This window comes from Chelonoidis abingdonii, chromosome 13 (genome assembly GCF_003597395.2).
Source record: "Chelonoidis abingdonii isolate Lonesome George chromosome 13, CheloAbing_2.0, whole genome shotgun sequence".
NCBI lineage: Eukaryota > Metazoa > Chordata > Testudines > Testudinidae > Chelonoidis > Chelonoidis abingdonii.
Genome location: NC_133781.1, coordinates 31,956,431 through 31,981,049, shown reverse-complemented (window position 1 = coordinate 31,981,049; position 24,619 = coordinate 31,956,431). Strand labels below are relative to the sequence as shown.

Here is a 24,619-nt window from a genome sequence, read left to right as displayed (position 1 = left end):
TAGACATAGCCTCATTTATAACATTAGTCTCCCATATTGAAAGGGAACATTGGAGCATTGCTGTCGTAAGACTCTCTAACTATGTAAATCACCACACAGGAGAGAGACATTAATTAGTGTGACATGCCGATCAGGAACCAAAGGTGTTGCGTCCTGCTCAACAGCAGCCAAACTATTGTGGAACATTAAAGAGGACAAAAGATGTTGTGCTCCGCTCCCCTACCTCCCATGAAGATGAGCCATGCAAGTGGATTCCTCTCATCAGCCGAGTTTGCAGCTCAGAACACATGGGAGGAGGGGAATAAAAACCCCTAACCAGAAGAAACTGTCTCTCTCTGCTGCTTGGACTCTGCGAGACAAAGTTTCTAGGCATACACAAGGGATCCCCAGTGCTTAGAGCTTGCTTATTATAGAAGTTTCTATTACTTTTGAAACTTGAGATTGTAACTCATTTGTGTATCTATGTTTACCTTCTTTAACTTTGTAAATAATTCTATTTCCTTTTCCTGTTGAATAAATCTGTATATAGTTTATTATAGGACTGGCTACAAACATTGTCTGTGGAATGAGATCTAAGATGCAGTTGACCTGGGAAAGTGACTGGTGCTTTGGTTCTGGGAGTAACCTGACTATTGCAATGGTTCTTGGTGTAAGAGACCATCTATTACAAAGGCAAGCTCACCTTGGTGGCGAGACAAATTGGAGTTTATCCCAGGGGACCGTCAGACTCCTGGCGCCTGAGGATTTTACATTTAATAATTGCTTGGTGAAATCTAAGTATAGAACTCACCACCAATTTGGGGATTTGTGCCCTGGTTCTTAATAATCTCCCCTGAGGTTGGTACTCACACTCCTGAGTCACTGCAGGCAGCTTGACAGTGGGTTCTAAATTAACAAAAATCATTTAAGAAAATGATTTGGGCGTGACTGCGGGCAGCTCAGTGAGCATCTCTTCTCAGCAAGGAGCAATGTTAAAAACAAAAAACATGTCAAAAGTCTGATAGAATGGAAGAGAAGAGAAGACAGACTCCTCGAATGCCCTTGTCTAACCCAATGGAACCCCTCCCTGAATACTGTAATGCCCTTGTATAGACCAACGGGGATGCCTCCCCCAGGTACTGAGAACGTCCAATGCTATTTATAATTCAGGGAGAAACTTCCTCTGGACACTGTTCTGTTCGCCCTACCTCACAAATACACAGCAGATGTGGGTGGGGTAGGGTGATCAGACAGCAACTGTGAAAAATTGGGACAGGAGATGCCCATATAAAAATAAAAGCCCCAAATATCAAGGCTGTCCCTGTAAAATCAGGACATCTGGTCACCCTAGGGCAGGGGAATGCCATTCCAAGATGGGTTATGAAAACAGTGAAAGGCCTAATAGGCTATTTTACAATAGATGGAAAGGCTGGGATTGCCTTGTTTGGAGAGGATGTGATGGAGGCTTACAAAGGAGTGATATTTATCCTTTCTCAAGAACCAGGGGAGAGAGAAAATGAGAAGGGAAGGCAGCAAATTTTAAAAACAGACACAAGAAATGTTTTTCTGGACAAAGCACAATTAACCTGGGAACTCCTGGCCAGGAGCTCAGCAGGATTCAGAACAGAGTTAGGTATTTATATGGATAACAAGAACATCCCAGTTACATTAGAAGGGATCAAAACAATTGTATTTGTGAGGGCTAGAAACCCTCCTGATTCAGGGCAAAAGGCAGCCACTGACTGACAGGGTCAGGAAGGAACTTCCCCATGGGAAGATGATTCCATAACTGTCCTTTGAGGGGTTCTTTGCCCTTTCCTCTGAAGTATGTGGTACCAGTCACTGTCAGAGAGGTCTAGACAGACCCTTGGAAGATCCAGCAAGGCCATTCCCATGGTCCTTCTGGTAACAAGTAAAGAATGACCATCTCAAAGAAAATGTTTCCTGCTCTCTTTTATAACAGATACTTATTTTCGCAGCACAGTAACAGATGGCATTAGTAATGCAGTGATTGATTTTAGTCATTTTCTATAAAGAGTTAGAACCTCTTCGCACCTGAGTGTGCAATAAAAATGATTATAGGTGAGTTTGGATCTCAGCCTACTACAAAGAAGCAAATTAATCAGATTTCATTATTAAAAATACCCCAAAGCTACGCACCACAAAACTGAGCTAACAGCATTAAATAACCTACATGCAGCTGCATATGAATTTCTTCCGGCATCTCTTCTCCGTAAGTCTTTAGCAGTTCGATTGTTTGCTTTAAGGGCTCAAACATGTGGTCTGTAGCAGTTTGTCTATCTTTGACTCTCATCAAGTGTCCCATCACCTCTACCAGCCCATTATAATCTCCTTCTTTCAAAGGTTTAGTCAAGCCCGCATTTGCGTCTTTCATGAAAGCTGCTAGCTCCTGGAGACTAAAAGAAAAAAAAGCCAGTGGGAACCTCTCTGAACAGCCAGTTAAAAGAACAAGAAAAATTCAAAGCCTGATTGCTTCCGACAGTCACTGTGGCTCTCTGAGATGACGGCCCAAATTGATCCACAGCCCTGGCTCATGGTCCTCTGCTCAGTGAGCAGCATCCAGCGGGGCTACAACCTTTCCAAGTCCAGGAGCCCCAGGAGTGGGGATGCCCGGGGCAATTCTCCAAAGAGAACAAAAACTGGAGTCTCAGATCCTCAGTGTGTGTAAACAGATGCCATTTCACTGGCCTTCAGGTCTCAGCACGGCCCGCTAGCACCTTGTTACATATGACCTGCTCTGGTCTACACTGTGTGCAAAGCAATATCATTTGATATCATGTTACTTTGAATTTCTTGGCCACTAAGTTTAAAACACACCCCATTTTCCTAGTCCAGAAATGACCTTAGTCTTGGTCTCCATGTATGACAGTCATTAGTACAGCTACAAAATCTTTGCCTCCAACATTAACCTTAACTCCGAGTTCCCATCCCATATGTGTCAGGCAAGATTTGCTTTGGAGAACCACTCTTTTGTTTTACCTGGTAGTGACGTGGTCAATGAGATGCTGCTTAAACATGAGGCTCCAGCGCTTGATAATATTTAAAAGTGCTTGCTTGAATGGACGGCAGTCGCTCTGCAGCCAGCCATTGAACACCTTGGTGTTCTCAAACTTGGACACTTCCTCGTAGAGCTTCTCGTAGGAGTCAATCTGAAATGCACATAGAAATGACATGCATGGAGCAATCTCAGAACTGCCAGTAGGGCTCTTGTCTGGGGGCTTCACTAAATCATTTTTAGGAATTCAAGATTTTTAACAGTAAAACTTTGAGTGCAACTATTGAAGCCCCAGATTTCCCTGTGTTCGGGAGCACCTAGACACACAGTAATGCTGCATTAACAGCTCTCAGGGAGGCTGCAGCAAAATGCTGTCAGGGCAGCTGCTACTAAAGCCAGACCCCTCCATACAGGTGCCTTCCTGGCTGCTACCCCACCCCAACTCCCAGGCAGCACAGGGCTGCTGAGCTAGCAAGTCCCTCAGCGCTGTGCTTTGAAACATGCTTGAGGGACAGGTTTAAATGTAAAAACCCAACATTTTATCCATCCTGGGCCAGAGCCCCAGCTGGTCTAAGTCAGCGTTATGCCACTGACGCCAGTGAAGTTTGCCTGTTACTTTAATGGAAGTACATGGATTTGCACCAGTTGCTTGCTTGCTTGCTCTCTCCCTCTCTTTCAGGGGCCTGATTCTCCAGAGTCTTGCACTTTACCTCACCATTTACACCTATGCAAAGTGGACACACGTGCTCTATTCTGACTTGGTGACCTTGTTACACCCACTGTGGATAGGCATAAATGAGACTGGGGCAGGCAGTGGGGGGGGCGGGGGGGAATCAGGCCCTAGATGTCTATTGCTTTGGTATCTCAGTGCATTAGGATGGGTGGATGCATGGCTGTTCTCCATACAATGGCAAGATGGAAAAGAAACGTGTGCCCTGGGCCCCTGTGAGATGGGTATACAGCAGAGGTCCCCAAACTATTCAGCAGGGTGTGGTGGGGCCCAGGCCAGCCCCCACTGGGGATAGGGAGGGAGTGCCACCCAAGCCTCGCTCTGCTCCCAACTCTGCTCCAGCCCTTAGCTGTGCCCCCAGCTCCCAGCCCCATGCCAGACCCCTTCCCTGACTATGGCTCCACACCTGGTCCCACGCCCTGCTCCCGGCCCCAGACCCACCCCCAGCCTCAGCCCTATTACTCTTGCCTGCATTCCCCTGTCCCCCCACAGGAGCTGCAGCCCCATTCCTGGCTCCATGGGGGGCGTGGCCCTGAAAAGTTTGGGAACTACTGGTATAGAGAGCTTCCCTCAGTGGTTTGTGTGTGGGGGGGGTCCCTCTGATCCCCTGAAGAAGGATGGAAAGAGCTTGGGTGCCATGGAAAGGATGATCTATGAGGGGGATGGCTGTTCCTGCACCAGCATCGCTGCTATTCTCCTCATAGTACCAGGCTAGTATCCTAGAGCTGCCATGCACCGAGCCACAGCCCCTTTGCTTTGGGAGCTCTTTCACCTGTTGCTGGAACTGCTCTAGGGTGGGTGGGATGTGTGGCAAGTAGTCCTCTGCATGAGACTCCAGCTCCTCTGTGGTGAACACATGACCAAATGTGAGGAAGCGCTGCATAAACTCATGGTGATCATCCAACCACAGATAGGAATATTTCTCAAAGGAGTCTTCATATTCCTCAGCTTGTTTCATGGCACTGACAACTAGAGAAACCACCTCCTCTCTTATTTCAATTAGATCTGACATATCTTCTAGGTCACTCTGAAAGACATACACTTCTCATCAGTGTCAGGAAGTAAACGAATGCAACGTACGACATTAAATGTCACATTAGGGTCACACAGTAATGCTCAACACAATACATGTAGAAGTGAAGGTTTCTCAGTAACATCATCTCACCTGCATTGCACATACACACTGTTAATATTCAGTTACATTGTACATATCACAAAAAATGATACACATGTGCAGTATGAGAAATCTAGTGTTACTATGACAACCTTCACTTAAGTGTTTCTTGACATGTTAGTTTTTTAATCCATAAGCATTTTAGGTTTTTGCATTTAATTTCCATCATTTTGTTTTATTCAGAGAGAGAGAGAGAGAGAGAGACTGTTTCTCTCTACCAAGGTCAGCATAGAGTCAACATCTACATGCCACCCACCACCCCGCTGCTCCTCTTGTTCAACTGACAGTTCTGGATCCCAGTGTGACAGGTTAGGCCACAGAATCTCCCTCAGAACTGTCACTAGATGTGCTGGGATAGAACTTAGAAATCCCCCTCCAAAGAAGGCTTCCCTCCACTCCCATCCTGCTGAGCACACCAGTTGGCTCCAGCACAGACCAAGAGGTTGGGCTATACCCCCCTGCAGTTCACAGAAACCAAGATTCACTTAACCCAGGGGCTTCTCAGTTAACAGGGACTTTCCCAGCATCCAGTATTCAGTCTTTCTGGGAGCCTAAACCTCAAATAAATCTGTTTTACTCTGTATAAAGCTTATACAGGGTAAACTCATAAATTGTCCACCTTCTATAACACTGATAGGAAGATATGCACAGCTGTTTGCTCCCCCAGGTATTAATTACTTACTTTGGGTTGATTAATAAACACAAGTGATTTTATTAAGTATAAAAAGTAGAATTTAAGTGGTTCCAAGTAATAACAGACAGAACAAAGTAAGTTACCATGCAAAATAAAACAAAACACACAAGAACCTGAATACAGGTAAATCTCCCTCCCAGAGATGTTTCAATAAGCCTCTTTCACAGACTAGACTCCTTTCTAGTCTGGGCCCAATCCTTACCCCTGGTACAATCCATGTTAGTTCCAGGTCAGGTGGTAACTAGGGGATTTCTCATGACTGGCCGCCTCTTTGTCCTGCTCCACCCCCTTTTATAGCTTTGGCACAAGGTAGGAATCCTTTGTGTCTCTGGGTCCCCACCCCTCCTTCTAAATGGAAAAGCATCAGGTTTAAGATGGATTCCAGTATCATGTGACATGATCACGTGTCACTGTAAGCTCTCATTCTTCATTACCCACACTACTGCAGTAGTGTAGAAGTAGACTGTCACAATAGAACCTCAGAGTTTGCTTCATATTTCTAGTTTTAGATACAAGAGTGGTACATTTATACAAATAGGATAATCACACTCAGTAGATTATAAGCTTTGTAATGATCCCTCACAAGAGACCTTGTGCATAAAGCATATTCTAGTTACATCATATTCACTCTCATTAGCATACTTTCATAAAGCATATGGAGTGCAACGTCACACCCAGGTTGCACTTGGAATTGCACATGGCTTCACAGTCAGAAGGGCATCTTTTTCACCTGCGCTGCGTGTGATACTTGTGACGGTCTCTCTGATAGTCACATCATCGCAGTTATCCAAGCCTTTACCACTAACACACTGAGTTCTATATGGGGCTAATCTTGAAAACCACTCTGAAGCTACAAACAGGGCAAACTGCAGGGGCCTATTTACTTAGCAGAGCTGGCCATAAGGAGCATGCTACATCCTTGCTCCAAATACTGCATTAGCTCTCTATCCACTTTGGGTTGCAATTACAGATATGGATATTGATACTGAAAGCCCTCTATATTTTGAGTTTTGAAACCCTAGAAACAAGCTTTCTCCCTGTGCACAAATACAAAAAATCATTTTCTTGTAATCTAAAAGCTTATGTGCATGTTCCCCGAGAGGCAGTGACAAGTGCGTTGAAAAAAATCTCCAAACAAGCCAGTCAGTCATTCAGCTCTCAGGAAATGCTGGTGCATGGCAAGGAGCTCCGTGCATGGCAGGCAAACATGGCTAACGGAAAGAGTCCAGGCCACAGAAGCACTAACCTTGTAGCTGAGTTTCGTCTTAGCCAGCCGGGGTACAAGTTTAGCTGTGTTATAGATATCATTCATTAGATTTTCCACCACTTCCAGAAAACCATTATCTGCTCCCACTTCCAGCGATGGACGGTATCTTAATTCATCATTATGGAGTTCCATGTGCACTTCAAACAAAGGAGCTGCGTTGGCCTGAGATACGTTAGTGCAAAGCGCATTACTGTCTGCCTTCCGAACACCTGCCCTCAGCCCCATGTTGAATGTGCTATTTAGCCCACTACATTAACTGCCTCATTGCTAACCCTCTGTCTGACCCCCTTTATCTGGCTTCTGTCCCAGCACTCCACCAACTCTGCCAGTCGCCTCTTCTCCACGCTCATGCATGGCCTCTCTGCTCCCTCTTTAGCACCTCTCTCTTCCCCAGAGGTCTGGGACTCTGTGCTCCCCTACATTGTTACTGCTCCTTATCATCATTATCCTCTCTACAAGGGGGCTACTGCAGTTGAACTTCAAGCAGAAATGAATGGCACAGAGTATTTTAGTTATCAGGGACAGATTTCTTGTCTATTCCATTTTATACAGGTTCTTGGACCAGGCTCGTTACCACAGTATCTGAGCAATTCAGTGGCAGCCTGGATGTGTGGGGGAAGAGGAGAGACATGTCAGAGAGTACACTGATGTTATAGCCTATGACAGGGAGGGAAACTTGCTGAGAGCCCAACGGGGAAAGAGGGCAGGGCAGAAACTGTTTAGGAGGAAACACAGGAGCTCAGTTTTGCCATGTTACACAGCGGGGTTACACAATGACGCACCTGGGACTAGACAGAAAGGGCAACACAGGGGAGGAGAGGCTGATTCATGATTGCAGAGCAGAGGAGAAACTCAGAATAGAGGAGATAGCGCCAGGCTGCAGATTGAACTGGGGACTCCTCCACTGTCTTAGCTGGGGGCACTTCTCCTCCCTTTCTCTCTGAAGGCATCTCTTCTAGGGCTCTGTCCTTGACCTTCTGCTCTTTGTCAGTGGGTGCATTTGTGTGGTCACAAGCAATGATTCACCACCCTCATCCTGTCTTCTCTCTTCAGTCTCATCTCCCTCTGCCAGAGCAACACCATTTGCTCCTGGACACTGCCCCTCAGCCCCCCAGCTCCACACCAGGGCTAATCTGAATTCCCCGCCTCTGCTCCCAAGCTCTCCTCTCTTCTTCCCTTCTTTATTATAGTTAGCAATTTCAGAGACCCACAATCCTCTACTCAGCAGTTGCTGAAGCACTATGGGATAGTGGTCTACATTGTCCCAGAATTCACTTGCACATGCTCAGATAGCTGCAATGGCAAATAAGAGGTGGGAGGGTGGGGGCAGGTCACACACTGAACCATGTTGTTTCTAACGGATTACAATAACCAGGCCACTAACTAGGACAAAAGCATGGCTGCAGCTGTCCTGTGGACAGACCTTTATAGGATGTCCTGAGACAAGAAATTCAGTGCATGCAATGTAACTTCAAGAGATGTTCTAAGAAATCCGAAAAACTGTGATTTCCTTAAATAGCTCATAAATAATAGTGGCACATGCATTATATATGTGCAAACACTGACATTTCATAAAAGGGAAGAGGAAGCTGGATAACATACATCAGCTGCCATGTTGGTGAGCAGAAACTGTAAAGATTTGTGAATAAACTGGAAGAATCCATCCAAAACCATGTCATCCACATATTCCACATAATCTTGCCATGTTTTGGATGTCTTATCAGTCTTAAATAAGTCTGCATTCTCCTGCAAAAAGAAACAACCTATATTAACTTTCTGTTTGATAAATGGTCAGGCAAATGTCCTACCTTCTTTCAATGAAAAACGGGAGTTAACAGTTGATTAAGTCAGAAGTCTAGTTATCTGGTACCAAATGTCTATGTTGTTGCTTCCCTGACCATTCTTTACAATTCCATTTGAATGTAAGGGAAAGAAACAATTTTTATGTAATGTCCTCTGAAAAGAAACTATCCCCAGGGCATGCCGAAAAGCCATACATGTCCCCCCAGACAGCAGTTGTATAGACTTTTTTTTAATCTCAGTTGTACAGTAGGAACATGAGAAAAAAAAACAATAAATGAATCCAGCCAAAAGGTCTTTGACAAAGCACTACAGGCTCATGCATGAAGTCCTTACTGAGCTATAACGCCCATTGACTTCTGTGGGAGTTTTGTCCCAGACAGTCTTAATCCACCATTTACACCCATACATGGAAAACATTAGTACTGTATGTGGAAGTGGTTTGAAGTTTAAAACTGCTACAGCACATAAGTGCTAGACATAAGTAACTATTGTTAAAACAGTTCTGACTCAGTTGAGTTTATCTTTCCTAGTTTCTTACCATAAGCATAGTCTGAATCTTTTGTCCAGCATCTTTAATTACTGCATAGCGTTTGTTGATGGTATTAGCTTTTCCATCCAAGTCTAAGAGAGACGTTTCCTTATTGTCTTTCCTTTCAAAGAGAGGACTGGCTGACCATTCCTGTATGGAAAAAAAAGACCTAAAAGATGCACTTTTACTACCCTTGGGAAATACTATGCCTGCAGAGGAAAGAGATTTAATATATATCAAGAATGTTATTTTCAAAAGTGCCTGGAAAAATCTTTCACCCACCTGCATAAGCTGGCTGATATTCTCCACATTTAATTTAGTTTTCTGGATTCTTGCCTCTAAATCATGCAAGACATTTCTCATCTCCTGAATATATTCCATAACACCTGAGAGAAAAATGCATTTCTAGCTAGTAGACAGATAAGGTCTCCAGACATCAAAGTAACTGCTTGCCTGATGGCTCTGATCATCAGATTGTTGAGGAGAGATACAAAAGAAATTTACCTATAATTTGTATTCTCGGATGGTAAATCTGACAGTAGATTCATGCTCTGCTTTATGCATGTGATGACCTCTTGAGGTCCCTTCCAACCTAATCTTCTACGATTCTATGTGGCAGAGGAGGCTTCCCTAACTGAAGGCTTTGGCTGCCACACAACAGAACATCAGCACCCCCTAGCCTCTGCTCAGTGGGTCTAACACCCCTCTGTCTCCCATCATTAGTCCTTTCTTAGAGCTAATCCCAGTACATTCTTGATTTCTGCAGGGGGTAGAAAGCCTTTTCATAATGAGTGGGATCTGGCAGGGCTTCCATATATTCCAGTTGCCCCTGAGGAATAAGCTAGGACTCAGAGTAGTTTAGGGTCAGTAATGAGGAAGGAGGCAGGAGTTGCTAGCCTATGTAGCAATAACAGGTGTGCAAAGACTGTAGTCACCCACACAGGGTACAGACCTTGGGAGTGGGGACCTCTAAAAGGACTCACTTTGGAGGAATTAGGGTAAAAGCTTCAAAAATGACATCTGCAAATCAACACAGAGAAGCACAGCTGGCCCAGCAAATGAGCCCCTGCATCAGCCTTCACTCCCTGGGATGGGACCAGTGTGTGCTAGGCCTGGGAGCAGACAGAACCACTCGGTATCACTGTCAGTGACTGGCTCTTGAAGACCCTCCATGCCAGCAACATCAAAGCCCTTCTAGGACCCGAGAACATGTCAGCCCAACCCGGATCCTTTGGGCCAAGGACATAAATGAGAACACATGGCTCTAATGTTATGAAGCAGGAGATTCTCTCCAGAACGCACACAGAAACATTTTGTCAACTGGAAATGATGAAGTGACTGACTTTGTACCTTCATTGCTCCAAAACAAGGTGGTTTCGGCTTTCTGCAGCTTGACATCATTCTCTTCTAACTCCTGCTTGACCAGTGGAAGCTCTACTGACAGTATGGTTGTCTTGATCTGGAAAACAAAAGCATCACTGGCTTAGGATCCAAAGTAGTTCTGTGGGACAAAGGGTGAGTGGCTGCCATAAGTGCGGAAAAGCAACCTTTTCTGAGCACACTCACTTTTGAACCATCTTAGCTGGTTTCAGAGAGAGAAATGGAGGCCTCACATTCCACACAGATAGGCTGGAAGGGTAGAACAGCATAGGTGACTTGGGAGAGGTCCCAGCAAGTAACATGCTCTCAAATATTACGGTGATGTGCAGCAATCTGCAACCCTAAGATAGCACTACAGGAGAGAGCTGCCTAAGCCATGAAGTAGGGCTAAAGCAGCAGAGAATCCTGTGGCACCTTATAGACTAACAGACTTTTTGGAGCATCAGCATGAAGTAGGGCACATGACAGTTCGACCGGTTTATTCAAACCACCTGTAAGTTTTATAACCCATTTTATAAAAGCCGAAGCACTACTTTAAAGTGTTACCCGGTTTTGTTCAAACTTGAATCTAACTCTTCTAAACAAGGCAAAGAGACAGACACACACTGATCCTGTTTCACCATTTTGTTATCTTTCCACATTGGCTCCCCTTTTTCAAACTTGCCTTATTGTACCAACCGACAATGAGATCCAGATTGCCCACAAACTTCCGGAAAGTTTCATTTTGAGAAAAGAGATTGCCAGCACTATCTGGAATATCTTTTTGCTTCTGAAAATTCAAATACTTGACTTCACGTAGAACAGCAACTAGCTACAAAATACAATAATTAGAAATAATTACCTATTCATAAAAGGAAAAGCTTCAGCATCATCCCATATTGAAAATCTCTCAAGGAAATCAGATATGAGTCCAAATGGTTTATCACTGCTGTTCACTGAGGTGCCAGTCCAAACCAGTACACAAATGCAGCAAGATCTGTCTCAACAGTAGTAGTCAAAATAAAACAGACACTAACAGAACAGGGCTCGTACAGTATCAGCTACAAACATTTCATTTCTGTTCAGACTGATTTCAACAAGAGAGCTTTGTGTACAAGCATGTTGCTACCCACCTCCTTGTTGAAGTTCACGCTGATTAGAGTAGTGTCTGGATCTCTCCGTATCAGCGGCTGTTCGAGGTTAAATTGGCAGTCTGCATCTACTCTACTTATCCACTCTTCATAGGTCTTCTCTCGGTAATTCTGCAGCAAACGCATCATCTCCTTATACTTCTCGGACACCACTTTAGCTTCAGCACTGACCATAACACTGTAACCAAAGTAAAAGTTGCAATTGATGAAACAGATGCACTGATAGAGCATGGGATTTAATCACAATGCCAAACAGAACCTTGGTAGTCTAAGTGGATATGTGCTTTGTCCTCTGTAAATGATCACTGCTGCTCTGTTGTACACACACTGCATAACAGCATATCCTAAAGTGCAAAACATGAACAAAACATACTTACGGGTGATCAATGGCTTGCAATTCCTTCATCGGAGTCTCTAGTCTTTCTTGGAGCTCCAGAGTCCACTTCAGCTGCCCAGCAACAGGAGGCATATTTTTGCTGATAGGTGGCACGCCTCCTGACTTTGTGGCTGCTATCTGGGCATCATACATTATCTTTGCATTGTCCAATTCAACATTAAACATTTCCAAAAGGGTGGAATAGTGAGGGGACACTTCTGCCTTTATCAGAGGTCGGTCCAATAGCGATCCAAACATGTGTATTTGCTAAAGAACAAAGAAATTGGTAAACTGTTTATACATCAATGTATCTGCTGACATAGTCTATTGAGAATGCTGCTGATTCTTCCAAGAGGCGTTAGATAAATTACGCTAAAATCACTCTAGATGTATATAATGCCTTTTATCTACTTTATAAATACTAGATCACCTAAAGATTCATCTCTTCCACAGGGCCCTTCCACAAACCACTTCAGTTAAATGGCCTCATCTCTCCATCTGGTCCAAGTGCAGGAGACTGGAGAGATAATAGAGCAGGAAATTGGAATTTCCATGCCATAGGAAATTCCCAAATTTTGAAAAAAATAAAAGTTCTAAATTGGAACAAGAAGCTGAAATTTAGAAATTTTTCCACATAAAAACTTCAAAACATTCTTATTCACAACCATCAAAACATTTGATGGTTTCATTTCATTTAGACTTTTCTATGATATTAAAATGCTGACTATAAACTACAATATTAATTATATATATATTACATTTAACATTTTAATATCATAGAAAACTCTAAATGAAATTGCTTGAAATGAAAATGTCAAAAAACACTGCAGCATTGTTGAAATGAAATGAAAAAGTTGAAACAATTAATCCATATAGGCTTTTTCCTGTTGAAAATGTCATTGAAATTGACAAGTTCCCGCAAAAAAATATATAGAGATTTTGACAAAACTGCATTTTCTGATGGAAAATGGCTCCACTGAAAATGTTTTGACCAGCTCTAATATTTACATTCTAAGTTAACATCTTCCTCTGTGACCCTGCCCCCAACCACTAGTTTCCTCTCTCTGACCTGCATTCACCCCTGCAGAATTTGGCTCCTCTAAGGAAAATCAGCCCCCTTTGAAGTATCTCAAGTTGGGCTCCCAAGATCTCATTTGCAAATTTGACACCATCAGCTCTGGACTAAACAAAGACTGTGAATGGCTTGCCAATTACAGAACCAGTTTCTCCTCCCTTGGTTTTCACACCTCTACTGCTAGAACAGGGCCCCATCCTCCCTGATTGAACTAACCTCGTTATCTCTAGCTTGCTTGCTAGCATATATATACCTACCCCTGGAAATTTCCACTACCTGCATCTGACGAAGTGGGTATTCACCCACGAAAGCTCACGCTCCAAAACGTCTGTTAGTCTATAAGGTGCCACAGGATTCTCTGCTGCTTTTAAAGATCTCTAAAGTAGTTTTTGAAAGTCTTGACCTTCAATCGTTACTTTAATGTATATATAAATATAGAAACCTCTTCACTGACAAAAGTATTCATAGATTTGGTATCAGACGCCAAAGAATTCACCCTAATTACGGCACGTGCTAACACTCTTGCTAGAAAAGAGGCACACCAACCATACATGCACATTTATACCTTGACAGCAGATTCAATACTATTACAGTCATTAAATCCCTGAGAAAAAATGGTTGCCAATCTTCTATCTAAATCCTGAATTTTGGTCTGGAACTCTGCAAAATCTTCATCAAATTCCTGTCAATAAAAAGAACAAAGGGTTTAAATAATAGGGTTAAGCCATGCTTACATATTTTATATAGAGAACCATTCAATTTAAATGAACTGATTTTATGGATGAGTGCTAAGACCAGAGTTTTTTCCCTAAAGTAAGTACATTTGTTGCCATGGTGACTATTCTAATATGCAGGTCCTCTGCCTTGTTCGAAGCAAGTAATTTATTCATCTAACAAACGAACACATTTTTCACACTAACATTTACTCACCTCTTCTGCAGGATCTAAGGGATCATATCTGCAATCAGCAAAAACCTTGATGAGTTCAGAGACTTCCTCATAAATCTGAAATACCATGCTCCCAAGGATGTTTCCTCTCACTCCTCCCAACTCAATTTTCTCCAGCTTCAGAAATTCAATAGCTGTTACGTACAACTCCTAATGAACAGAAACAATCACCACACTCAATAAATCTTCATATCGAAATGCTGTTACCTACACGCCAGGGTTCTAGTGAAAGAGAACAGGGACTGACACAGAATCAATGGGACTCGGTGATCAAGAAGAAAAATGCAGATGCTAACTAACAAATTCAAGTTCTATGTTCACTTAGTGTCTTTCATCAGAGGATTTCAAAGTATTATCTCCTCACCTTTGCAGAAGGGAAAACAGAAAGCCCTGATTCAGCCACGTACTTAAGCACATATCTAGCTTAATGGGACTAGTTATGTACTTAAATTTAGGAACAAGCTTAAGTGCTTTAGTGACTCAGGGCCTGAGTGATGAATAAGAGGTTTTGTCTCTTGTACAGTAACTGGAGTTCTCCCTATCTGTATTCCACTGTGGGGGACGTATGTGCACCACACGCCTGAGCCCAAAAGACATTGTGCTCCACTTGCACCCTTCCTCTTCTCATGCTCCAAACCAAGGAGTGGCACAGACCAACCACATCTCCTGTTCCTTCTCTCCCATGAATTGCAAGGATTTGAAGCAGAGGGAAGAAGGATGGGTAGTGGAATACAGATAGGGACCACGCATCTCGAAGAACTCTGGTTACTGCACAGAAACATAACCTCTCTTTCTTCTTCAAGTACCTGTCTCTATGTGTATGACACAGTGGATGACTGACAAGAAGCACTCATTGAGGAGGAAGGCACGAGGGTGCTGATGACAAAAGGACCAAACCAAAGGATGCATCAGCTGCAGCTTTCATGAGCCTGTAATGCCTTGTGCCCTATTCTGCTGCAGCTCCTCCACCCACACAAATGCCTGCTTCTCTGGTGACCACTGTGCAAGAAGCACCTCAAGTTCACCCAGAAGACCTCTCCTCTTTCCCTGTCACATTCTTCCTGGAGACCCACTGCTGCCATAGTGACAACTGGTGTAAGAATTTGGCATTTGGGACCAGTTTACACACTGTAGGTGTATTTGGTTGCCTTCTGCCCCCTGCCTGATGGCCAATTCATCTGTCTTTAGACTGGGAGCACCTCAGGGCAGGGCTTTTAGCTTCTGGGTGGTTTGGCAGGCTCCTGTCATTTTGTGGGCACTATCAGAAACATGGAGCACACAGAAAGGCTTCCCAATCAGAACAAGCACTAGTTGAACTACCAGACACAGAATATTTCATAGGCACCTCTATAGTCTTCAGTCTGTGCAAAAAGGAATTCATTCTGGTAAACACAAGAGATGAAGGGAACTCCCATAGCCTGGCCTCTTTGTCCTGAAACCAGAGAAAGATTTGTTAGCATAATACAAGCCCAGCATCACTCTTGGGTAGGGTTAGCGAGATGGGGATGTGGAACTTTCGGATGAGTGCTTTTTCCATGCCCCTGTGCCCAGCAGAAACATACCTTAAAGAACGTGGGCATCAGCTCCGAGCTGCACCTGTGGTAGGTTTGGTAAAGTCTCTCTATAATTGAAGGCCCTAGTTTGATCCCTCCCAAGATCTCTTCTATTTCTCCTTGCAAGCCTTTCATCACTTCCTCGGGGCTCAGGAAGGTTCGGGTCTAAACAAAGTAAAATGCAGTAACAGGACTTGAAGAGCAGTTGCAACTAGAAGGTCACATGCTTTGTTTCTTCTGTAGCAAGGAGTTCCCCCAATCTGATCGCTTCTGCAAACCAGCAATCGCAACAGCTACAAGAAGCTTTTGCAACACACTGCTGTCAAGCCCAATTCATCCCTGCGCCGGGGCCAGGGCTGGCACAGGGAGTGAGTGGCTCAACCTGTGCCTCCCCTACTCGAAGGAAGCCTCTAGCACAAACTTTGGCAGCCCTAACTCACCCCCTGAGCTGGCAGCATCAGGGAATTGCCAGGAAGGCTGTAGGATTGTCCTGGCCACAGCACCTCCTCTCCCCTCTCTGCTGCCTCTGTTCTTCTCCTGGCCCATGCCAGAATGAACCATGGGCTTCTGTCATGGTGGCACAAAGTCCTCTGTATGGATGTGATTCATCAGGGGGCTATACAACCCCCTAGGCCCCTTTGCCCTATTGGGCAACAGTGAGTTTGGCCCGTGGTCGTTTTAAGAAAGAAGAGGAACTGCCTCTATAAATGGTCACTCAGCAACAGGTCACTGACTGTTTTCTCCCTCCTTCCAGCTGGTCCAGACCCTCACCTCACCTTTCCTGCTAGCGTTTTTACAGCAGGGGCAATTTCTAACATTCCTGAGTGCCTCAGCCTGAAGCACAGGTCGCTTCTGGGCTTGACTCTATCCCAAAATGGCTGAGGGAAGAGTGCCACCGTGGGTGCTGCTATGGAACAGAGGAGGGGGATTTAAATCAGAACAGCAGCAGCCCAGAGCAATTGTCCCTCCACCGCCCCAGGCATTCTGGAAAAGGTGGGTGCACCCATCCCTAGGACAGTACCATTTCTATTAAGAGGTTGCAGATCTCCTGTAAGATGACAATGATCCTGGACGGCGTGTTATAGTGTTCCGAGTTAGCCCATATTAAACAGACAGTGTACATGATGCTGTCAATGTAGGGAGACAGCTGTGAAGAAAGGACATTACTTTGAGTCCATTTAAAAGCAACAACGGGCCCATCAGTAAAGCAAGTTAGTTTCACTTGGAACTTCCTTACCTTTCAATAACGAAATCTGAAAATCATAAAACTTCACGGCATTTCAGAATGTCGAACACGGCAATATTCTGACCACAAGACTAAACTGACACGCAGAAAACCCATGCACAGAAACATCTGGAAACTGTTTCATACATCCTTGCATGGAATTTGCAGCTTGGGTGGTTTAGAACTGGGTACTAGTTCTCTGCAAACAACTTACCTGAGGGTATTCCGTTTGTTCCATTTCCTCCAACAAAACCTTAAGTGGCTGCAAGTATAGATTAATATCATTGGCTTCCTTCACTCCTGCATCAAATGAAAACTGCAAGGTAGGTGAAGTCAGAATATCTAAAATGAAACCATCCCTTTATGTGAATCATCTGGGGCGTATACCTGCACTGACTTCCTTGAAAACATTCTTCAGAGCAGGCCAGTAGCAACTCTTCGCCTTTTTCAAAATCTCTGCTATTTTATTCACTCTTGGTGCAAGCAGCTAGACATCAAGATGTATCAACATGTCAGCATTCTAAGAACGCACAACAGCGTGTTTGAGAGAAACGTTATTAGCCCAGAAATGGCCAGGAGACACAGTACCTGCTCATGAATGCATTGCAGATTGACCAGCCTGGAGCTCCAGAATTCAAAGTCCACCTTTGGCAATGGGTTCGATCCGTCCAGCAGGGGCTGGGCAGAATCTTTGCTCAGTACGTCTCTTATCTGATGAGACCAGTCTATTATGATCGTCTCAATGGCATGTAATAAGGAGCTGTCCATTGCCGCAGGGAGTCTGAAAGGCAGCATGTGTCACTCGGTGAGCCTGCAGCAAAAACCAGCTCCAGGAGTTCATGCTGTGTAGGTGGGGGCTCCACTCTTTCCTAATCTTACCCTATGTGCCAGAGCAACTGAAGTCTTATTTTCAGCTTTAATCCTAAACACATTCCCTAATGAAAACCCAGAGTGTCCCCCACTCTTCTATAGGGCCTATGGGTTAGGGGTGGACACATCCCCAGAGCCCTGTTAGACCCATTCCTTTGACTCCCGATTTCCCTTCCCAGTGGTACTTCACAGTCTGATGCATGTGAGCCACAGCTGGCACCAGGCGTGGAGCGCAGCCCCTGCAACAGAGCAGGTCCCTTGTCCCTAGGGATTCAAGGTTATATTCTTTGCAGGAAAAATACAACTAAGAGTGAATTTCCTGGAGCACTCACCTGTCTAGGGAATCGGTGGAACTGCCTAGGTTCTCCAGGTGCTCTGGAAGAGGGAGCAGCGTCTTCCCTTTGATCTTTCCTCCCATCACAAACATTTCATTTTTCAGTCTGTGGGCTTGTTTCACAACATCATCAGACACCACTTTAGGCCACCCACTCATGTTCTCCTCATTCTTGAACAAGGAATAAACCACCTAGAAGAAAACACTTCATTAGTTCTCTGTGTGTATTTTATTGGGGACAGAGGCCGAAGACAAAACCGTGCTGAGAAATCATCCTCTTGTTTGCAGAGGTGACATCACTAACAAGTGATACAGCAAAGCCACAGCTGAGAAGAATGGTTTGTGCCCTGCTTGGTGCTGCACTTTCCAACTCTGGCAAATTTATCAAGAGCCTTGCAATGTGTGGCATTTTCCTTAAAGCCCTAGCTCCTGGAGTCAGGTGATTCCATAAGACTCTCAGTTTTCATTTAAAACAACATTTCTGGTCCTCACGGATGCAGAGAAAAGCTTGAAAAGGTGACAGGAGTAAGACCTGATGGCTCAAAGAGAAAAGAAAATGCTCCTGGCACATTTTTTAATGTCTCGTGAATCTGGGGGGCCTGACATGATTTTTGAACACTTGGGGTTGACAATCCTGTAAATGTGAATATTTAGTAGTTTGAAAACAATCCAGACAATTCCCAGTTACCTCAGTGAGGGGGAAACGACACACTCCACAATATTTGAAAGAAATAGACTTTTTCAATACAAATAACACCAGAACTATTAAGCTGAGATATGTCTCGCCCCTCACAGAGCCACTGACATTGGGGGAAATTGGGGAAAAAAAATAAAAACTGTAAGTTGTTAAAAATGCATTTTACGAATGTGCAATAACGTTTGAGATTTTTTATTCCTCGTGCATCCAGGGACTCCAGGTACCCCTCCCCACAGTGCACCACTCGCCTATTGCCTTGTGCACCCAGGGACTCCAGATAATCCTTCCCCAATGCACCACTCGGCTATTGCCTTGTGCACCCAGGGACTCCAGGTAACTCTCCCCACAATGCACCACTTGGCTATTGCCTCGTGCACCCAGGGACTCCAGGTACCCCTCCCCACAGTGCACCACTCGCCTATTGCCTCGTGCACCCAGGAACTCCAGGTAACCCGGCCCCCAATGCACCACTCGGTTATTGCCTCATGCACCCAGGGACTCCAGGTACCCCTCCCCACAGTGCACCACTCGGCTATTGCCTCATGCACTCAGGGACTCCAGGTACCCCTCCCCCCAGTGCCCCACTCGGCTATTGCCTCGTGTACCCAGGGACTCCAGGTACCCCTCCCCACAGTGCACCACTCGGCTATTGCCTTGTGCAGCCAGAGACCCAGGTAACCCTCCCCCCAATGCACCCCTCGGCTTTTGCCTCATGCATCCAGGGACTCCAGGTAACCCTGCCCCCAGTGCACCACTCGCCTATTGCCTTGTGCAGCCAGGGACTCCAGGTAACCCTCCCCCCAGTGCACCACTCGGCTATTGCCTTGTGCAGACAGGGACCCAGGTAACCCTCCCCCCAATGCACCACTCGGCTATTGCCTTGTGCACCCAGGGACTCCAGGTATCCCTCCCTCCAATGCACCACTCGGCTATTGCCTTGTGCAGTCAGGGACCCAGGTAACCCTCCCCCCAATGCACCACTCAGCTATTGCCTTGTGCAGCCAGAGACCCAGGTAACCCTCCCCCCAATGCACCACTCAGCTATTGCCTTGTGCAGCCAGGGACTCCAGGTAACCCTCCCCCCCCAATGCACACTCAGCTTTTGCCTCATGCACCCAGGGACTCCAGGTAACCCTGCCGCCAGTGCACCACTCAGCTATTGCCTTGTGCAGCCATAGACCCAGGCAGTTCACATTAAGGCAGGAAAAACCACAGTATCTTACAAGATGTATAGGGGAGGAAACCCAGGCAAAAGAAGCGCTGGTCCAGGGCTTGGCCCTTGTGAAGGAGACAGCATTCAGCTCAGGGCACTGTGTCATGTGCCGGGCCTGGCTCTGGAGAGGGAGTAGCAGGAGGCAGCAAGGAAGCTGCTGAGGGGGAGTTCAGTGTTGCTGGGGGATGTTTGGAAGCAACCTAACAGGGAAATGAGGTTTCAGAGTACCCAGTGCTGGAGGCCCATGGGGAGAAGAGATGGCAAACAGACAAGGGAGTTAGGGGCAAGCACCTCAGTAACTTCAGAGCCACAGTCTTCCTGAAGGTCCCTGGGATCCAACTCATTCATTCAGCATGGAATGTAATGCTGGCGTGGAAATGATACATTCTAGGAGCCAGCCTTGGGCCAAGGGTTTGCTCTGCCCCCATGGCCTCAGCGCTGGGTACTCTGAAACCAGCCCTTTGCCCACTCCCCAAGTGCAGAGGGGGGCAGGACCATTTGCCTCCAGGACACCCACCTCCTCCACCACTGCCATTAGCTGATCCACTGGGGAGGGGCTGATATCACCCACCAGGAGCCCGGTCTGGAAGTTTTCCTTGGTGATGTTTTCCCTCTTCCTCTTCACAAAGTAAACTGCTTTGCTCTTGAGCACGGGGGGGAACTCCAGGCAGGGCGTTAGCTGCCCGGCGGGGTTGAGGGTCAGCACCAGCGCCAGCACATCCTGCTTCTCAAAGAACTCCATGAGCAGGGCGCTGATCTCCTCGCTGCCCATGAACTTGGCCCATTTGTCCGGCTTGAACCGTAAGGCGAGCGTGGAGTAGTTCTCCAGGAACTCCACCCTCTTGTCCGACACGGTGGCCATCCTGCCCCTCGGTGCTCACCAGGATCCTACTTAAAGGGGTAACGCCGAGCAAACTGGGGTCAAGGCAGGTTTTCTCCTAGTCTCTCCCACACTCAGGGCTAGCTGTGCTTCCTGCAGTGGGAGAGTGAAAGGCCAAGGTAATTAGTGACTAATTAGCCCCACCCGCACAGGCGCACAGGCTCTCGCTCTCCTTGCTGCCAGTCATTAGCCACAGAGGCTGAGCCATGGGGCTGAAGTTTGAGACTGAAATGCTCAGGATCCTCCCTGCGTTTGGCTGCCCCATGGGCTGGTGTGTGGAAGTGCTGGCACCTACAACCCCAAAGGCAGGCGGAGGGAGCTGTGGGTGCTCGGCTCTGCTAGAGGCCAGGGCCTCAGTGCCTAACGCCAGGCACCCACAGCGAGAGCCCCAAAGGGAGAGGCCACCTTCGAGAGTGCGCAGTGTCCATCACGCTCGGTTCACAGCTTTTAAAGCCTCCTGTTCTGTTGTTTTCACGTCGCTCCTTTTGGGTCTTGCCCCCACAAAGATTGGGGTGACATTTATATTGATGGCTTGTGCAGCCTCTGCCCCCTCACGGCTCCAGCCATTGGGAAGGGTCAGGAGGCAGGAAAACTCCCCTACCCCCCACCCCAGGGAGAGGTGCTGCCTGCCAGACAGAGGCAGCAACAGGTCCCTCACGTTCTCAGGGAAAGGAAGGGGACAATTCTTAACATAGCCTCCACATCCCATTTTCCCCTCAGACCCCATGTCCCTAGCTCCAGCCCCTTCTTGCAGCCCTGTATTCCCCCCGCCCCATGACCCACTCTCACAGTCCCACCTTGGCCCCTCCCTCAGCCGCCAATCACCTTCAGGCCCGGGACTGTCTGGCAGCCTGTACGGCTCATGGGGCCAGGCCTATAACCTGCCTGCCAGCTTCACAACATCCAGGTCCATATTTCTCCCCCAAGCTCTGTCCAGCCCCACAGCTATCCTGGTTCTTCCATCCCATGAGCTCCCAGCACAGGCCCAGAGTTAGGCGAAGACATAAACCCACTTGCTGGAAGGCTGCAGCGTGACACCGGGGTGTGTCCCAGAATGATGCCACCAAGTGACAAAGAAAAACCGGCTGCCCCCAAGGCCAGGGCGCCTCAACCCCCGTGTGCCCTAGGTTGGATCTTTGCAGACTGACTGGGCTGATGGGTGGGCCTGATCGCATGCAGCACCAGGAACTCCCCCCCCTTAAACTGCAGCTTGCAACTCCCCCACCGAGCCCAGCCCAGCCCCGCAGCCACTAGAGCTCTGCCCCCCCAAGCTCCTTCATCAAACTCCTGGCCACAGGAACCCCAGTGCCTCCCAAATCACCGAGCAGACACTCGGAGCCGTCTCGGGACCACTCTTCCCTCAGACCGGAGGCCCCAGCTGACTGCTCCAACTGCCCCGGAATCCCCCAGGTCGGGGACATCCGCCACCAACTGCCCCTGCTGCCGGAACCTTCCGCCCGCCCCCGCCCTGACAGGTGAGGGCACTGGGGGGCCGGCGGGGCCAGGGAGCCCGGCAGCCGCACGAGCTGTCCCCACACTCTGCCCCTCGTCCGGCTTGGTGCACAGCCCTGCGCCCACCACCATGGGAGGGCCTGCTCCAGGCCAGGAGGGTGGGGCATCGCAGCCTGGTCCCGGCTAGACTAGGGATCCCAGCCTGGCTTCCATCCGGCTTCGTGCTTTGCCATGACCCAGCACAGCAGCCCCTTTCGCCCCTACTGGGTGCTGAGATCATCACCTCTCCTCACAGGTCAAAGTTCAGTGCCCCTCACGACAACAGTGTCACGGAGACCCCGGGTGATGCTCTGGAACTGCTCCCCACTAAGCCAGTCAGGACTTTGGGGAGCCTCCTCTCCCTTGGAGCAGACTTGTTGAGGGCAAGAAGCTCACACGGCTTCACCTCCTGGGTCTCTCCTTGGAGCATTCAGCATCCCTCTTGCCCCTCCGCTGTGCTTCCACAGCGAGACCCGCCCGGCGGGGTGCTGGGGCAGCACAGAGGTCTGTCACCCGGCCACGTTGCACGCTCAGTATGTGTGATGAGTAGGGTCGTGTGAGATGGGGATGGAGAGCAGGGGAGGACTTTAAGGGATAGACTATACCAGAGCCTGTAACCTGAGCTGGGTAAGGGAGGGGAGAGGTCAACACCTTTGCCTGGGAAGGAAGACAAAGGAAGGGGCTGGCAGGAGGGAAGTAGTTTTCAGTTTGGGTTTGGGGCTGTGTGGGCGGAATTCAGGGTCTCCTAAGCTGGGATCCAAGCACCCTGAAAGCCCAGAAGGACTCGATTGAGGGGTCCTGACTGTGCCTGTAAGCTCTGCTGTAACCTGCGTTCATGTTGTCCAATAAACCTTCTGTTTTACTGGCTGGCTAAGAGTCACTGTGAGTCCCAGGAAGAAGGGTGCAGGGCCAGACTCCCCCACACTCCGTGACAACTGGTGGTAGCGGTGGGCTATATTGCACCCCGTGGATGGCGCTTCCTGCAGTAAGTGACTGGGGAGCAGTAAAACGAAGGGACGACTTCAGGGGTGATTAACCCCTGGGAGTGTGGGCCCAGTGAGAAGGACTTTGCAGTAACAGGGTCCCATGGGAGATTACAGTGAGCGGTCCCAGGGGCGGAGGAGTCTGCAGCTCGACCCTGGCAGAGAGGTGGTGACCTCAAGAAGGGCTGGTGCACTAGGGGTCCCTCTAGAAACCGTGGGGAGCGGCGAGCACCCCGGCCTGTGAGTGACCAGCAGGAAGATGTATGCCAAGCGGCGCAAGTGTGACCTGCTAGAGCTGTGCAAGCAGAGGGGGCTGCACAGAGGGAGGCTCACCAAAGACCAGCTGATTGCCCAGCTGGAGCAGGGAGACCACTTGAATGAATGGGGCCCTGTCTCTGAGGGCAGCAGCCTGGCAGATGCAGAGCAGGCACCAGTGTCTGTCCCTGCTGGGAGTGGTCAGCCAGCAGCTGAGGGCTTCCCGAGACCCCCCCCCCAGGCCTAGGGGAAGGGCAGGGAGGAGCCCAGCGAATACCGAGGGCACTGTGACCCCCCCGGCCAGCGGGGGATCCCGCCGGCGAAGCTCACCCCGCCAAGCAGGGGATCCTCCCAGCAACGCTCGGCATCCGGGGAGCAGATGCGTCTGGAATATGAAAGGAAGCTGAGACGGGAGGAGTTCGAGTTAAGGAGGCAAGAACTGGAGGAGAAGGAGAAACAGCGTAAACATGCGTGGGAGGAGAAGGAGAAACAGTGTAAACATGAGATGGACCTGGCCCGGCTGAGGAGCAGTGAGGCCCCAGCTGCGGTGAATGAGGGGGGGACCCAAGCCTACAAAGAACTTTGATAAGTGCTTCCTGGCCTGGCGTAAGGAGGAGGAGGACATAGATACCTTCCTGACGGCCTTTGAGAATGCCTGCGAGCTGCACAGGGTTGGCCCTGCAGACAGGATCGTAGTTCTCACCCTCTTATTGGACTCCACAGCCATGGAGGTGTACAGCTGACTGAAAGGGGCGGAGGCAGGGGACTACGAACTGTTCAAACAGGCCCTGCTCCACGAGTTTGGGCTGACTCCTGAGATGTACCGGAAAAAGTTCCAGAGCCAACATAAAACCCGTGAGGTCACATACCTACAACTGGTCAACCGGGCGCAGGGGTATGCCCGCAAGTGGACAGCTGGGTCACAAACTAAAGAGGACCTGCTTGACCTACTCATACTGGAGCACCTGTACGAGCAGTGCCCGTCCGACCTGAGGCTGTGGTTGAGGGACCAGAAGC

General features: G+C 47.8%; 1 protein-coding gene across 1 annotated transcript in view; it reads right to left on the bottom strand.

Annotated features, from left to right (window-relative positions):
• The window catches only part of DNAH17 (dynein axonemal heavy chain 17), a 98,635-nt gene extending 77,780 nt beyond the window's left edge, over positions 1 to 20,855 (bottom strand). Inside the window, exons 1-21 of the mRNA XM_032799176.2 lie at positions 20,511 to 20,855; positions 18,082 to 18,275; positions 17,468 to 17,660; positions 17,267 to 17,366; positions 17,094 to 17,179; positions 16,676 to 16,801; positions 15,664 to 15,819; positions 15,447 to 15,533; positions 14,084 to 14,251; positions 13,719 to 13,835; positions 12,080 to 12,345; positions 11,685 to 11,880; positions 11,237 to 11,383; positions 10,543 to 10,651; positions 9,475 to 9,578; positions 9,202 to 9,342; positions 8,463 to 8,606; positions 6,840 to 7,022; positions 4,498 to 4,752; positions 2,980 to 3,149; positions 2,174 to 2,396 (exon numbers count right to left, since the gene is read on the bottom strand). Coding sequence (XP_032655067.1) covers positions 2,174 to 2,396; positions 2,980 to 3,149; positions 4,498 to 4,752; positions 6,840 to 7,022; positions 8,463 to 8,606; positions 9,202 to 9,342; positions 9,475 to 9,578; positions 10,543 to 10,651; positions 11,237 to 11,383; positions 11,685 to 11,880; positions 12,080 to 12,345; positions 13,719 to 13,835; positions 14,084 to 14,251; positions 15,447 to 15,533; positions 15,664 to 15,819; positions 16,676 to 16,801; positions 17,094 to 17,179; positions 17,267 to 17,366; positions 17,468 to 17,660; positions 18,082 to 18,275; positions 20,511 to 20,855 — 3,510 coding nt within the window. The remainder of the gene's footprint in view (positions 1 to 2,173; positions 2,397 to 2,979; positions 3,150 to 4,497; positions 4,753 to 6,839; positions 7,023 to 8,462; positions 8,607 to 9,201; positions 9,343 to 9,474; positions 9,579 to 10,542; positions 10,652 to 11,236; positions 11,384 to 11,684; positions 11,881 to 12,079; positions 12,346 to 13,718; positions 13,836 to 14,083; positions 14,252 to 15,446; positions 15,534 to 15,663; positions 15,820 to 16,675; positions 16,802 to 17,093; positions 17,180 to 17,266; positions 17,367 to 17,467; positions 17,661 to 18,081; positions 18,276 to 20,510) is intronic.
• Positions 20,856 to 24,619: the final 3,764 nt, after the last annotated feature.